At 46.2% G+C, this 16,857-nt stretch overlaps 1 protein-coding gene across 1 annotated transcript; it reads right to left on the minus strand.

The window, feature by feature from the left end:
• Positions 1–250: 250 nt before the first annotated feature.
• On the minus strand, positions 251–15,360 carry stk36 (serine/threonine kinase 36 (fused homolog, Drosophila)). The gene is made up of 21 exons (XM_056284349.1): positions 15,232–15,360; positions 9,085–9,225; positions 8,808–8,885; positions 8,572–8,702; positions 8,242–8,491; positions 7,660–7,753; positions 7,337–7,501; positions 6,912–7,077; positions 6,690–6,795; positions 5,005–5,133; positions 4,746–4,922; positions 4,534–4,625; positions 4,318–4,381; positions 4,102–4,212; positions 3,907–3,981; positions 3,639–3,756; positions 2,766–2,892; positions 2,458–2,638; positions 1,641–2,249; positions 1,311–1,589; positions 251–514 (listed from the first exon to the last, which is right to left on the minus strand). Exons 1-21 carry the CDS (start codon positions 15,343–15,345, stop codon positions 389–391), a joined length of 3,333 nt encoding a protein of 1,110 aa, XP_056140324.1. The 5' UTR covers positions 15,346–15,360; the 3' UTR covers positions 251–388.
• Between the last annotated feature and the right edge of the window lie 1,497 nt (positions 15,361–16,857).

Below are 16,857 nucleotides of genomic sequence, written 5' to 3' on the forward strand. Positions count from 1 at the left end.
AAAAAATGCTGCACGCTTCTCCATGTGGTTGTGTGTGTGGACTCACACACCACTGTGTGTTGACTTCCTGTGCCGGACACAGTCTCATGTAGTAGAAAACAAACACTAAGACAGGAAACAAACACACGTCAACACTCGCATTCGTCTCAGAGCAGAAAGGTCACGCTGAGTGACGGTCGGATGAGCATCCAATTTAACATTCCCCAATTTAAGAGAGGTTAAATTTAGTTTTATTGATTTATACTTTTGCTTTTTATATACGCAGGGAAGTCCATTTCCTCAACAAGAACAGTTTTAGCAAAAACAGAACCGCGGATAAAGTGTAGGTCTACTTGATTTCCGTTGCTTATTTCGGACAGCAGTACCGCCGCGTGTGTGAGCCGCAGCCTCAGCTCTTCAGAGAAGCCTGCGGTCCGTCACTCAGCTGATCGATGAGATGCTGGTAGGCACAGTGTGGAGGTGCATTGTGGGAGGCCTGCAGCAGCTTCTTATGTGCATCAAGCGATGTCAGCACCTTTAAACAGAACATAAACAATGAGTGAGTGAATGACTGGTTTTATTTTCATGAATGTTTTTTCATGTATGAGTGTCAGCGCATGCATGAAGGAAGGACAACCCTGCAGATGAAAAGCCCTGTAAGCTAAACCACTGTCGGATATGTTAACCCACAAAGCAACGCTCAGACAAAAATGAGTTAAGCAAAAATGCGTCCAAAACAAAACGATTATAGCGAGGAGTTTACAGATGTGAAGACGAACTGAGATATTATCCATCCATCCATCCATTATCCGAACCGCTTATCCTGCTCTCTGTGTTGTGGGGATGCTGGAGCCTGTCCCAGCAGTCATTGGGTGGCAGGCGAGGAGACACCCTGGACAGGCCGCCAGGCCATCACAGGGCCCACACCCTAGGGACAATTTAGTACGGCCAATTCACCTGACCTACAGGTCTTTGGACTGTGGGAGGAAACCGGAGCACCCGGAGGAAACCCACGCAGACACGGGGAGGACATGCAAACTCCACACAGAGGATGATCCCCAAGGTTGGACTACCCCGGGGCTCGAACCCAGGACCTTCTTGCTGTGAGGCGACCGTGCTAACCACTGCGCCACCGTGCGGCCTGAGATATTATCTATAACAGATATTAGTGTGATGTATTTTCATCCTCGGAGAAAATTACTATTCCATGCTTAGGTAATTCAAGAGTGTCATATTGCAGTATAACTGACACATGGTTCAGATGTATCAGGACCTGAGGCAGATAAAAATAAACTCATCTGCCTTTCCTTTTATCTTTTGAATGAACTTACCTGCCGTATTGCACTCTGTTGGCTGTACAAGCTCAGTGTTGCAATCGCAGCTTGTCTCACTGCATGGTGCGAATCCGAACACGCCGCCGTCAGAATTGGGCAGCACATGTCTTTCTCCAACACCCAAGACGCCCCACCATAGATGCTGACCAGATTTCCCAGCGCTGCACAACAGTGGCGACGTGTGACAGCATCGGGGTCAGTAATAAGGGGCAGCAGCATGGTGGACACCCTCTTGGCTTCTTCTGTCCACCTGCTCATCTCGTCCTGGTCCCCTCCCTTCTTTAGTGTTGGGACCAGATGTACTCCTGCCTCAACACTTGAGCTCACGTGTTTATTTTTGTCCCTTGTTTTGCTTTTTTCTGTACCGTCATTGCCCTTTTCATCAGAAATTTTAAATCCTGTCTCCCCGATAAATCCCAACCAATTCCCTAGGGCCCTGCAAGCCGCCCTGCGGACAGGGATACAGGGATCATGAAGACAGTTGATCATGTCGTTGAAAATGCCGGGGTGCAGGGTAGGCAGTGCAGTGGGCATAAATGGATCCAAGTTTCCCAGCAAATTGTTAGTGGCAGCCCTTATCCGGTCATAAGGGTGAACCAGGGCCTGGTGCAGCACCATGGGTTCCAAGTGAAGCTGAAAGCAGTCGGGCCGAGGGCAGCAACGAGTGACCTGTGAAAGCACGGTTAAGAGCTCTACGGCAGAGTCCCATAAGGCATCCTGCTGAAGCAAGGTGGAGAGCAGAGAGCTAGCAGTTCTAGCTGCCGTGGTCTGAGTTCTGGAGGCAATGGGCTGGCTGTTGCTGGAGAAGTTGAAGAAGCCACTGCTCCCGGCAGCCGCTTTGAGGCGGGGGACAGAGTTCACAGGGTCACACAGGAGCAGACGTCCCCACAATGAGATTGGCAGCTCTAATAGCTGAGGAGGAAGGGACTTGACCACCTGCCCCGGCACAAACAAAACAAAACAACTTGCTAGGTCAATGCTGATCAGAAAGCATAAAAACAACAACATGACACTCTCCCTACGGTAGAGACAGTCGATGTTAGTATGTGTTCTGCGTGTGCCAACTGCAAGAGCTCTAATCACTTGCATCGGTATGATGTTTGCTACATCAGTCAGATAAGTATACACTGGACAAGTCTCTAACCTGCAGGAGGCCTGTAACAATGCCACAGCTGTCATATAACTGAAGAATCCTGGACATGGTCTCTGAAGGTAGGTCCAGGGCAAACGGAAAGCAAAGCAAGTGGCAGCTCAACACTGACAAGCTGTCAAGACTCCCGTCCTCCTGAGGCCTTACACGAGTCCCTTCGGAGAACCTGTGAACACTGTAAAAGAGATCTTGTTCATCGCTCCAAACCCTTGGTGACTGTGCCACCTCAAGTCTGGTGGGGAAAAAAAATCTCTAGGGGAAAGTGAATATCTGCTACATAGATAATGATCATGAACACTAACCAATCAGTGTCGAGAAGAAGGCCTAGGGTGCGTACACAGTACGACTCCTTCTCTGAGAACAGAGGGGCACACGAGTATGGATCCTTGGCGAAGATAACCAGCATGGCAGACAGGAAGGCATATAGTCCTGATGGCAAAAGGACAATCTCTTGTAAAATACTGAATACTTTAAAATTCCTCTCAACGGTCATTCTTCTCCTTTGTGTTTTTTGGTGGCTTGCAATACCAACTTTAAGTCATACCGCCACCCACTGTACAACAGGATCTAGTTTACACGAGTCAAAAAAAAAAAGAAGAAGCTATATTCTATTAAACAATCTGGTGTTTATTTAAAAAAAACAAAACAAAACAAAACCATTACCCCTCTCTGTGTTTCCCACACCGTATCTCCATTTGTTCCTAATATCCCTTCCAAATTCCATCCTCGTCCGTTCTCCCTCACCCTTTGGTGCAACCTTACCCGCTCTTCTTTATATTTGTCACAGTGCAGTTATCACCTGTTCCACATTTTCAGTCGTATTACAGTGCGCACACTTGTGAATTTACTTTCCCCTATAGAAATAGTCTCATTTAAACCAGTGTGATCAAACCTTGACCAGGATAAAACCACCTCCTCTCTTCTACTTCTACCTTGTGTTCTATTGTATGTTCTGCCCTTACTGTCCTCATCCCACTTTTTCTGCCAAACTTCCAATATTTTATTTTTGATTAGTGCTTTGATTACCTTCCCCTTTCCCACATGGTATGTCAATTATAGGCCTCATACTTAGTGATCTTTTAGCCGTCCTGTCTGCAATTCCACTGCCCTTTAATCCCACATCAGCAGGTATCCAACAACCTTCAATGGGGCCAAATATTCAAAGGACACTGTACCATTTGCCGAACAGATGTCCGTGATGGACAATGTCTTTTCTAGTGAAGTCCCAATTCTTCTCCACAGACTGAGCAACATTCCCGGGTCTAAAGATGAAGACAGTGGGCCATTTTCATTCTGATAAAAGAAAAGAAAAGAAAAACAAAACAAGAAAAGGCCATGACATCTCAGTTCGATTACAGCTTAAACTAACACAACTTCATAGCACACATGACCAGATTTTGTACATCTCTCAGTCATTCCAGCAGTTGTGGTTCATTGTCTGACCTCAGAGAGTTTGTGTAGCAGCAAAGACAGGAGGCCATCGTATAGTCCCCAGCCCGAGGGTAGGGGAAGCTGGGGCTGAGAGGGACAGAGGGAACAAAGCGGCTCAGACCGGATAACATCACTTCATAATCACATTACAAAATGTTAAACATGTCAAGGCATACAACACAAAACCACTCCACGTGGATCGGCTACCTCATCAGAGTCCAAAAGGAGGTTTTGCAGTGTGGAAGTCAAATTATCCATGTCAACGTCCACAGAGAACCCGTGGTATGTGAACATAGACAGAACTGAGGCAGAAAGACACTGGGGTAAAGAGGGTAAAAGACAGATTTGAAAGACAACCGTTGTCACCCATCATCCATCAACATGTACAGCACGCACATATTAATCCGATTAACGAATACTCACTTCCAAACGGTTGGGTAATGATCGATTAAGGATGCTGATGAAGGGCTTGGCGAGTTCCTCCAGTCTACGGTGAGAGTTGATGAGCCATTTCATAGTGCAATATCATTAAAGTGATTGTGATGAATGGTTCGTGTTGGTCTCAGGGCATGCACATAGTCTCATGGAGGTGAATACAAGTTTAACTGACAGACTGGGAAAAAAAAACAACTTTTAGACCTGCTCTCTGCTTGCATCCAGTCGTAATGCCGCTCCCAGAAAGTCAGCAGCACCGCAATTATTTCTCCCAACACCGCCACACTGCAGGGTTGCTGGAAAAGCAAGAGAGGAGGAAAATGCACCAGAAAGTTACCGTCGATCATACTTTTTGCCTGTGTCAGTTCAACCCACAAGCCAATTCCAATGACGCTCCCATCCCTGTGAGCACTGACCTTCATAACCACGGGGTTTTCAACAATATCGTGGACCAAATCAAAGAGGCAACTGGGTAAGCCAACTTCAGAGCCGACATGGCGGGACTTCTCAGGATCGGATGTCAGAACTAGGTTGGACAAGACTCTCAACATCTGGCGTGTCTGCCGTGGTTTTTCCAGATTCCCATCCACTAGCTGACAGAAGAGCGAGAATAAAAGCTGTTGCAAAAATAGGGATCAGTTTCAGCTTAATTAAACTTTACATGAACCTCCCTACCTGGGATTTCAGCGTCAGCAGCTTGTTTTTCAGCTGAGGGATAACGGCTTGGTGGTCTGACGGTATGGTCTGCTGCCTCGGGTCTGTTTCTAGGGCCAGTTTCTCCCATTCCTCTTCACTGTCAACATCCTGACTCAACAACGAATGATGGATAGGACACTCAGTACTGCATACACAACACAGCTGTCCAGCAGGATTTATTTATTTAAACTGGCCGTCACAAAACAATCTGTGTTTTATACTCCACAATATGAGAAAACAAACAAACCAAAGAAAATTCAGTGCAGATGATCTCTCACTTTAAAAAAAAAAAAAAAAATTTCCGCCTTTTGTCTCCCTAAATGTACTTGGCAACTACCCCACTCTTCCGAGCTGTCCCGGTTGCGGCCCCATTCCCTCTGCCGATCCGGGGAGGGCTGCAGACTACCACATGCCTCCTCCGATACATGTGGAGTCACCAGCTGCTTCTTTTCACCTGACAGTGAGGAGTTTCACCGGGGGGGACATTGCGTGTGGGACGATCATGCTATTCCCCCCAGTTCCCCCTCCCCCCTGAACAGGCGCCCTGACCGACTAGAGGAGGCGCTAGTGCAGTGACCAGAACACATACCCGCATCTGGCTTCCCACCCGCAGACATGGCCAATTGTGTCTGTAGGGACGCCTGACCAAGCCGGAGGTAACACGGGGATTCGAACCGGCAATCCCCGTGTTGGTAGGCAACAGAATAATAATAATAATAATAATAATAATAATACATTTTATTTGTGGGCGCCTTTCAGAGCACTCAAGGACACCTTACATAAGACAGTAAAAAACAAGGAGCACTGTATCAGACAGCATAAAATCAAAACAAAGCAGGTTAATAAGCAGATAAGTATAAAATCATCATCTGCACAAAACTCAATGAGGCATGTATCAGACTGAATATGCCAGTGTGAAAAGGTGCGTTTTGAGATGGGATGTGAAGGCTGAAAGAGAGTCAGTGTTGTGAAGGTCTTGTGGGAGAGACTTCCATAGGCAGGGGGCAGAATGACTGAAGGCTCTAGACACCATGGTAGTCAAGCAGGCCGATGGTGTAGTGAGTTGGAGAGCAGAAGAGGATCTGAGAGTGTGGGAGGGCGTGTGGATATGAAGGAGCTCAGAAAGATAGGAAGGAGCTAGGTTATTAAGGCCCTTAAAGGTGAGGAGCAGGATCTTGAAGTCAATACGGTATTTAACAGGGAGCCAGTGGAGTTGCTGAAGAACAGGAGGGATATGATCTATGGAAGGAGTTCTGGTGATGAGACGCGCAGCTGAATTCTGGACCAATTTAAGTTTATGAAGACACTTGAGAGGAAGACCAAAGAGGACAGAATTACAGTAGTCAGTACGGGATGTAACCAGGATGTGAGTGAGTATGGTGGTGCTGTTAGGTGTAAGCGATGGCTGAAGACGATTAATATTGTGTAGGTGGAAGTATGCAGACCGAGTAACATTGTTGATGTGAGCTTCAAAAGATAATGTGCTGTCCAGGATGACACCCAGACTCTTAACCTGAGGTGATGGAGGAACTATAGAATTGTCAGTAGTCAGAGGAAAACTACCAGATTTGGCCAAAGTAGATTTATTAGAATAGACCACCACACTACCCAGACGCCCGATCTCTTTCACTTTTGCTATCAGAGGAAGCCACGGGAGTACTAACCTGCATACACAAGGTAGTGTGGCTGTCTTGACTACGCCGTCGCACTAATCGAGGCCCAACATCAACAGAGGGGAACTCCCGCTCATAGTCCTTGCTGATTGGACCCCTGCAAAGTAAAGGGCATCATCTGTAAAGGTACCACCTGCACTAAAGGCAAATCACATGTCCTCTTTGACTTGGTCTTATTGTGAACTCCTGTTTTACAATGGGTGCACCAGAAACCTGTGTTTTGATGTCACACTGGCTTGATCCTTTGAGCTGGGGCTTGGATCAATTGTTGCCTGGCTGGTGTCTTGAGACAAATGATTTGTGGTGACTGAGGTAGAGGTGGAGGGCTTGGCTTTGGGGAATGCCCTCGCTGCAGATGAGCTGGCCCTTCCATTTCCCGCTTCATGTTTCCACTTCTACATGGTATACACAGAACAGTTTAGAGGTGGGCTATAAAATTCTGAGATTGACATTATTTACGATGAATACATCAGTGAGTGCTCTGCAATGAACTGGCCAGGGTCCAGAGTGTCTCCCTGCCTTCTGCCCAGTGTCTGCTGGGAAAGGCTCCAGCCCCCCGCAACCCTAAACTGGGTTAAGTGGGAATAGATATTAGATGGCTAGCTGGATGGGTCACAATTGGCGAATTAGACCGTCACCACTTACCTGTTTACTTGTCTTGTCCTTCTGTTCTCGAGCCTTGCGCAATAACCTGCTTTCTCCAGAAGTCACTGTCTTCTCTACTACTTGTTGGCGCTTGAGTGCCAGTACATCAGGGCTGGGAGCGACTGTCAGGGGCCTGGAAACACTGGCGTCTGACTGCACTGTTATCATCACCATCATTGAAAAAAAAACCAACAACAAAAGAAGTCTTACACAAACATAGCCTTAAATAGTGACCAATCTCATCCATACAATGACAACCTCAATTAGAATTTATATTAGAACTGTTCATGTTAGAATTCATGTTAGAACTCCTGACCTAAAACGCCATCAGCAACAAAGGGGTGATACAGGAGGTCTGGCCATGACAACCTCATCTGGGCATCTTTGGTCAGCAAACCTTTAAGCAAACTCTGCCATGGCAAAATCAGCAAGTCATCGTATAGAGGCAAATCCCACGTAGGGAAAACAGTAAGGTACTAACTCACTTAGCTCTCTTCAGCCTGGCTGGAGGCAACTTGGTTGTGGTCTGCTCTGGTATGATTTGCATGGCTACTTGTTAAGTTTTGTCTCATGCACATACTGTAAAACAGACATAGTTCCAGCACTACATGGAACAACACCAAAACTTACTCTTTTCAAAATCACTTAGTCCACAAAGCAATATAAACTTAGGTATAGGTAATGGTTAGAAACAAAATGCTCAACAAAACATATCCACGATTATGCATAAAATTTTAAATTCATTTTTGATACTGTTAATAATTTATAATAAAGACTGTGACCAAGTTTGACCTGGTATGGCCATGTTTTTGAAATGCAGCTGGCTTAGCTGTGGTCATGCCAGACATGGCTACATTCTGGCCAGTGGAAACTACAAAATACTGCAGTCATGCTGTACCTTGCAGGTATTGCTCATAGTGTCTGGCCATTTGACTGGATCTCTCACTATAAGCTGCACCAGCTCGAAGATGGAGTTCGTGTAGAAGGGCGGTGCCCCCGTGTGGAGCTCATAAAGAATGCAGCCTAGAGACCAGAGATCAGCGGTGTGGTCATATGGCTTCTCCTCCACCAGCTCAGGGGCCATGTACAGGGGTGTTCCCTTGATAGAGGTCAAGACCAAGGTAGAGACACTCATAGCCCTGGCAAACCTAAAGGGAGATTACATCACATATGTACTCAAGATTTTTTTTCTCTTTTGTTAAAAAAAAATAAATCTAAATCTACTTACCCAAAATCACATAGTTTCACCACTCCGCATTTTCCCAGCAGAATATTTTGGGGCTTCATGTCACGATGAAGAATTCGATGTGAATGTAAATAATACAGAGCTGACACCAGTTGGCAGGCAATCTCATGGACCTTAAGGGAGAGGAAGAAGTGCACGTAGACCATATGAGGAAAAGGGTTTAAGATGGCATGCCAATTTGAACCCTTACTTCAGCAAACTGAAATTGAGGTAAATACTTGACTTTCTGGTAAATGTCCATCATCCTCAAGGATTTGGAACAACTCTCCCTCCGCGTACTCTGTTACAACCACAACCTATCACAAACAAATGAGGTTTACAGTCATTATACTACCACCACAAACACAGAGTAGAGACAAGCCGACAAACAAGTCCAAACATCCCACATGGGACCAAATTGGATTGTTTTGAACTGTTTTTCCACTAAGCCTTACTCTATATTGTTTGTAAATGTAATTTTTAAAGGAAGACATGCATGGACCATGGTGAACATACCTCTGTTTCGGTCTCAAAGCTGTCAAACAGCTGGACAATATTTGGATGCTTTAGTCCTCTCATGATTTCAATTTCCCTCCTGAGACTTCGTAACTCCTTCTCAGAGCGACCCACCTTCGGGATAAACTTGAGAGCCACCACCTTCGGGTGACAGATGAACAACCGCTGAACCAACGTAGCAATGCAAACCAGCCGTACACTGACATGAACAAACGAATAGGCTTTTTGGATTTGTTTTTGTCTCTGTGTTGCGCTGCTGTGGGCTGTGGGAAACGAAATGACAAGTAAAGTGTTCCTGATAGGATTATATACGTAACTAGAAGAACCCCGCTACAATGTAGCAGTTTGGTTATCCACCCGTCTAAATCTCCCTCCTCTTCATCCTGCCAGCTAACCGCCTTCCCCCTGCCCCTAAACCCCCCTCCCACTCCAACTCCCTCCCCCCAAATGCTCGGAATCATCTGAAATGCCGAGAAAAGTGGTTTTTAGCCATTTTTAGAAAATGCATATTTTGCATAATTATGCATAATTATTATAATTATATTTGAATTTTCTGCTATTTTTCTGGTCCTCTCTGGAACAATACCTACCACCTCCAAAAAAATTAGGATCATAAGTGCATTTTTACAAAAATGCATATATTTTGCATAATGCCAAAACATTTCTAAGTCCCAGAATTTTTTTTTATATACAGTGCATCTGGAAAGTATTCACATCCCTTCACTTTCCCCACATTTTGTTATGTTACAGCCTTATTCCAAAATGGATTAAATTCCTTTTTTTTCTCATCAATGTACACACAATACCACATAATGACAAAGTGAAAAAGGTTTTGTAGAAATGTTTGCAAATTTATTAAAAATAAAAAACTGAAATATTGCATGTACATAAGTATTCACACCCTTTGCTATGACACTCAAAATTGAGCTCAGGTTCATCCTGTTTCCACTGATCATCCTTGAGATGTTTCTACATCTTGATTGGAGTCCACCTGTAGTAAATTCAATTGATTGGACATGATTTGGAAAGGCAAACACCTGTCTATACAAGGTCCCACTGTTGACAGTGCATGTCAGAGCAGAAACCAAGCCATGAAGTCAAAGGAATTATCTGTGGGCCTCCAAGACAGGATTGTATCGAGGCACAGATCTGGGGAAGGGTACAAAAAAATTTCTACAGCTGTGAAGGTCCCGAAGAGCACAGTGGTCTCCATCATTCATAAATCGAAGAAGTTTGGATCCACCAGGACTCTTCCTAGAGCTGGCCGCCCAGTCAAACTGAGCAATCGGGGGAGAAGGGCCTTGGTCAGGGAGGTGACCAAGAACCCGATGGTCATTCTGACAGAGCTCCAGCGTTCTTCTGTGGAGATAGGAGCACCTTCCAGAAGGACAACCATCTCTGCAGCACTCCACCAATCAGGCCTTTATGGTAGAGTGGCCAGATGGAAGCCTCTGCTCAGTAAAAGGCACATGACAGCCTGCTTGGAGTTTGCCAGAAAGCACCTAAAGGACTCTCAGACCATGAGAAACAAGATTCTCTGGTCTGATGAAACCAAGATTGAACTCTTTGGCCTGAATGCCAAACGTCACGTCTGGAGGAAACCAGGCACCTCTCATCACCTTGCTAATACCATCCCTACAGTGAAGCATGGTGGTGGCAGCATCATGCTGTGGGGATGTTTTTCAGCAGCAGGAACTGGGAGACTAGTCAGGATCGAGGGAAAGCTGAATGGAGCAAAGTACAGAGAGATCCTTGATGAAAACCTGCTCCAGAGCGCTCAGGACCTCAGACTGGGGCGAAGGTTTACCTTTCAACACGACAACGACCCTAAGCACATAGCCAAGACAACGAAGGAGTGGCTTCGGGACAAGTCTGTGAATGTCCTTGAGTGGCCCAGCCAGAGCCCAGACTTGAACCCCATTGAACATCTCTGGAAAGACCTGAAAATAGCTGTGCAGCGACGCTCCCCATCTAACCTTACAGAGCTCAGGAGGATCTGCAGAGAAGAATGGGAGAAATACCCCAAATATAGGTGTGCCAAGCTTGTAGCTTCATACCCAAGAAGACTTGAGGCTGTAATCGCTGCCAAGGGTGCCTCAACCAAGTATTGAGTAAAGGGTGTGAATACTTATGTGCAAGCAATATTTCAGTTTTTTATTTTTAATAAATTTGCAAAAATTTCTACAAAACCTTTTTAGCTTTGTCATTATGGGGTATTGTGTGTAGATTGATGAGAAAAAAAGGAATTTAATCCATTTTGGAATAAGGCTGTAACATAACAAAATGTGGGGAAAGTGAAGGGGTATGACTACTTTCTGGATGCACTGTAGGTGAAAAAATCAAAGATGCTCAGAATCATCTGAAATGCCGAGAAAAGTGGTTTTTAGCCATTTTTAGAAAAATTCATAATTATGCATAATTGTAATTTTCTGGGATTCTCCCCTTACTCTCTGAGACAATACCTACCACCTCCAAAAAGAAGTAGGATCATAAGTGCTTTAGTTTTCGGTCCCGCTATCTATACTAACACCACACACACACACACATTACGAAAATATATGAGTAGATGACCTAACGTGACATTTGCTTGAAAAGCACGTCAGAAAGACAAAACGACGAAAACGAGTGGCTGCATTATTCCAACTCTGATCGATGGTTCAACTTTATTGGGCCAGACGAGGCAATTCATGGAATACTTACAGAAAGTCAAAAATGACCCAAAACTGGTTATTCAGCGGAGGAAGAACATAATGTAACCGGTTAATTTCTTGCCCGGTGCGGGATTCGATACGACGTGTACTGCGCCACAAGGCGACGTCACTAACCGCTCGGCTAAAGAAGCAGACCCGTTAACTAACGGGTCTTATTAGTAGTTTACAATAACAACACACTATGATCGTGTATAACCCTTATTGTTGATTGGCCAGGTAAACCCAGCCACTGAGGATGCACAAGCCAGTGCATCCTTAGTGCCGGTCCCAAGCCCGGACAAATGGGGAGGGTTGCGTCAGGAAGGGCATCCGGCGTAAAATCTTTGCCAAATCAAATATGCGGATCATAAATAAGACTTACATACCGGATCGGTCGAGGCCCGGGTTACCAACGACCGCCACCGGTACTGTTAACCAGCAGGGTGTCGGTGGAAACTATGCTACTGTTGGGCGAAGGAGAAGGAGAGGGGGAAAGCATGTCCAGAGGCAGCTAGAGAGGAGGAAGGGTAGGCATGTGGAGGTGAGAGTTGGAACTTTGAATGTTGGCACTATGACTGGTAAAGGGAGAGAGCTGGCTGACATGATGGAAAGAAGAAAGGTAGGCATACTGTGTGTGCAAGAGACCAGGTGGAAGGGGAGTAAGGCCAGGAGTATCGGAGGTGGGTTCAAACTCTTCTACCATGGTGTGAATGGGAGGAGTAATGGGGTAGGGGTAATTCTGAAGGAAGAGTATGTCAAGAGCGTGTTGGAGGTGAAGAGTGTCAGACAGAGTGATGAGTATGAAGCTGGAAATTGAAGGTTTATTGCTGAATGTTATCAGTGCATATGCCCCGCAAGTTGGGTGTGAGATGGATGAAAAAGAAGAATTCTGGAGTGAGTTGGACGACATGGTGGAGAGGGTACCCAAGGAGGTGAGAGTGGTGATTGGAGCGGACTTCAATGGACATGTTGGTGAAGGGAACAGAGGTGATGAGGAGGTGATGGGAAGGTATGGAGTCAAGAAGAGAAATGTGGAAGGACAGATGGTGGTCGATTTTGCGAAAAGGATGGAAATGGCTGTGGTGAATACATATTTCAAGAAGAGGGAGGAACACAGGGTGACATACAAGAGTGGAGGAAAGTGCACACAGGTGGACTATATCTTATGTAGAAAGCGCCATCTAAAAGGGATTGGAGACTGCAAGGTGGTGACAGGGGAGAACGTAGCTAGGCAGCATCGGATGGTGGTCTGTAGGATGACTTTGGAGACCAAGAAGAGGAAGCGAGTGAAGACACAGCCGAAGATCAAATGGTGGAAGTTGAAGAAGGAAGGCTGTTGTGTGGAGTTCAGGCAGGAGTTAAGACAGGCACTGGGTGGTAACGAAGAGTTGCCAGATGGCTGGACAACCACTGCAGAAATAGTGAGGGAGACAGCTAGGAAGGTACTTGGTGTGTCATCAGGACAGAGGAAGGAAGACAAGGACACTTGGTGGTGGAATGAGGAAGTACAGCAAATTATACAGAGGAAAAGGTTGGCAAAGAAGAAGTGGGATAGTAAGAGAGATGAAGAAAGTAGACAGGAGTACAAGGAGATGCAGCGTAAAGCAAAGAGAGAGGTGGCAAAGGCAAAGGAAAAGGCGTATGGTGAGTTGTATGACAGATTAGACACTAAGGAAGGAGAAAAAGACTTGTACCGATTGGCTAGACAGAGGGACCAAGCTGCAAAGGATGTGCAGCAAGTTAGGGCGATCAAGGATAGAGATGGAAATGTGCTGACAAGCGAGGAGAGTGTGCTAAGAAGGTGGAAGGAATACTTTCAGGGGCTGATGAATGAAGAAAATGAGAGAGAGAGAAGGTTGGATGATGTAGGGATAGTGAATCAGGAAGTTCAGCGGATTAGCAAGGAGGAAGTGAGGGCAGCTATGATGAGGATGAAGAGTGGAAAGGCAGTTGGTCCTGATGACATACCTGTGGAGGCATGGAGATGTTTAGGAGAGATGGCAGTGGAGTTTTTAACTAGATTGTTTAACACAATCCTGAAAAGTGAGAGGATGCCTGAGGAGTGGAGAAGAAGCATACTGGTACCGATTTTCAAGAACAAGGGCGATGTGCAGAACTGTAACAACTACAGAGGTATAAAGTTGATCAGCCACAGCATGAAGATTTGGGAAAGAGTAATAGAAGCTAGGTTAAGAGGAGAGGTGACGATCAGCGAGCAGCAGTATGGTTTCATGCCACGAAAGAGCACCACAGATGTGATGTTTGCTTTGAGAATGTTGATTGAGAAGTATAGAGAAGGCCAGAAAGAGTTGCATTGTGTCTTTGTAGATTTAGAGAAAGCTTATGACAGAGTGCCGAGAGAGGAGGTGTGGTATTGTATGAGGAAGTCAGGAGTTGCAGAGAAGTATGTAGGAGTGGTGCAGGATACGTATGAGGGCAGTGTGACAGTGGTGAGGTGTGCGGTTGGAATGACAGATGGGTTCAAGGTGGAGGTGGGATTACATCAAGGATCGGCTCTGAGCCCTTTCTTGTTTGCAATGGTGATGGACAGGTTGACGGACAAGATCAGACAGGAGTCTCCATGGACGATGATGTTCGCGGATGACATTGTGATCTGTAGTGAGAGTAGGGTGCAGGTTGAGGAGAGCCTGGAGAGGTGGAGGTATGCACTGGAGAGAAGAGGAATGAAAGTCAGTAGGAGCAAGACGGAATACCTATGCGTGAATGAGAGAGAGGACAGTGGAATGGTCAGGATGCAAGGAGTGGAGGTGACAAAGGCATCTGAGTTTAAATACTTGGGGTCAACTGTCCAAAGTAACGGGGAGTGCAGTAGAGAGGTGAAAAAGAGAGTGCAGGCAGGTTGGAGTGGGTGGAGAAGTGTGTCAGGAGTGATTTGCGACAGAAGGGTACCAGCAAGAGTTAAAGGGAAAGTTTACAAGAGGGTTGTGAGACCAGCTATGTTATATGGTTTGGAGACAGTGGCACTGATGAAAAGACAGGAGGCGGAGCTGGAGGTGGCAGAGTTGAAGATGCTAAGATTTTCACTGGGAGTAACGAAGAAGGACAGGATTAGGAGCGATTATATTAGAGGGACCGCTCAGGTTGGACAGTTTGGAGACAAAGCAAGAGAGGCAAGATTGAGATGGCTTGGACATGTGTGGAGGAGAGATGCTGAGTATATTGGGAGAAGGATGCTGAATATGGAGCTGCCAGGGAAGAGGAGAAGAGGAAGGCCAAAGAGGAGGTTTATGGATGTGGTGAGGGAAGACATGCAGGTAGCTGGTGTGACAGAGGAAGACGCAGAAGACAGGAAGAAATGGAAACGGATGATCCGCTGTGGCGCCCCCTAACGGGAGCAGCCGAAAGTAGTAGTAGTAGTAGTTGATTGGCCAGGTACTCAAACTTGATGTTAGTACTTCAGCGATGTGGCTGTTTAGCAAGTAGAGCAGGTACTTACTTGTCCGCAATACTTCTTCCTGCCCTTGAAAACACGTCCGAAGGATCCCTCCCCGACCAGCTCCAACACGTGGTAACGCGAACTCATATCAGCGGACGAGGGCGGCCGCGCCATTACTACATCTAGCAGACCCCCCCCCCCAAATAACAAACTAACAGCTGGGCTAAATGCTGCACGCGGGACCGGTTTTTTTTAAAAAAAATTATTACTCTTTTATCCAGCGACCCCTGTCAGATTGTGACGCTTAACGTGACGTATAACCCGTAACGTCTCCAGTTGCGTTTCGGTCGTGAACGTATAAACTGATCTTTGAAAAGCTGCCGTCAACGCGCTGCTTTCCCCTAAACTCTAACTCGGCAACGAGCGACCAACGTTATCCGCCGTTTCATAATAATTACAAAAGGCACAGAAAAAATGTTTTTAGTTACCAGCGCTATACATTTGGTGCCGGGTGACGTTTTATTTTGGTCGTTTAACGATATATCACGATTTCCTTATTTATTTCCGTAAACGAAACAGAATTCTACGCCGGCTTTACTGTAGACAGCAAACAAGCACTGGTCCTTAGCATAGCAACCAAACTTGCGTCCCTAGTAACGGGCTGGGCGTCGCGTCCCAAATGGGCGCAGTTAAAGCGGCGGTGTGCCTCCCGTTTTATTTTACGTTAATTTCCTTAATCTGTTTTTCCTCTGTGCTCATGAGACGAACTCACTTGGCCAAAGTTAAGACCGACGTAATCATACGTGGGTTCTGATCAGCTTAACCCTGCTTTCACAATGTCTTCACAATACAGGGTAGCTATAGCAGCAAAGTATTTGACTAGCGGGGCTCGGGGATGTGGCGCACGCTGGCCACGCGAGGTCGTGCGCGTTCTACATTGAGGATCTTCTATGGGGGTAAAACCCGCTGACGGTCCTGCAGCGAAGGAGACGTGTCGTTTCAAACAAGCTTATTTAAGATTCACCCGACCCGAAAGAACGTCCGGGTCCCTTCCAAGTTTATCAAGTGAGCCTGTCAGCCACAGAGACGCGCGAACACTAAGTCAGTGTTTCTCAACCCAGTCCTCAAGGACCCCCTATCCTGCAGATTTTCTTTGCAACCCTGAATAGGTACCTGTTTGTAGTTATTCAACCAATCAGCAATGCATTTTGTCAGACGTTGCACACCTTGCATAATTAAGTGCGGCGAGATGATTGGTCGAGTAAGTACAAGCGGGGCTACCTATGCAGGGTTACAATGAAAACCTGCAGGATGGGGGGTCCTCGAGGACTGGGTTGAGAAACACTGCGACTAAGCAACATGCGGCATCTTTTTTCATTGATTCTGCCGTCCTGTGGTGAACTTTCAGGGATCCAGACGAGGGCAACACGTCGGTTCAATAAGCAGATTATCGTTTGCGAAAAATCAAATGGAGTTTCATGATGTTCAACCGGCGCTGAGTGGTGTTACTTGAACGCAGCCGCTCTGCAGCGCCAGATCAGAGGGCAGTACAGGTGCCGTGTGACGCGGCGTGCAGGCACTGCGCCCACACACCGCAGCGCAGCTTTCAAAGTCGACTGCTCGATTCCTGCGGTCTGTTAGAAGAAGAAGATGATCACGATGATGATGATGATGCGCAGGCTGGTT

Source organism: Lampris incognitus, chromosome 8, assembly GCF_029633865.1.
Source record: "Lampris incognitus isolate fLamInc1 chromosome 8, fLamInc1.hap2, whole genome shotgun sequence".
Taxonomy (NCBI): Eukaryota; Metazoa; Chordata; class Actinopteri; order Lampriformes; family Lampridae; genus Lampris; species Lampris incognitus.

Excerpts from the sequence above, each read along its gene's own strand:
- stk36 (XM_056284349.1), bottom strand. The coding sequence starts at position 15,345 with ATGGCGCGGCCGCCCTCGTCCGCTGATATGAGTTCGCGTTACCACGTG. Across the intron at positions 3,982-4,101 it reads TCCTTTTGGACTCTGATGAG|CCCCAGCTTCCCCTACCCTC; the intron begins GTAGCCGATCCA and ends TGTCCCTCTCAG. Across the intron at positions 2,250-2,457 it reads TTGTTACAGGCCTCCTGCAG|GTGGTCAAGTCCCTTCCTCC; the intron begins GTTAGAGACTTG and ends GTGCCGGGGCAG.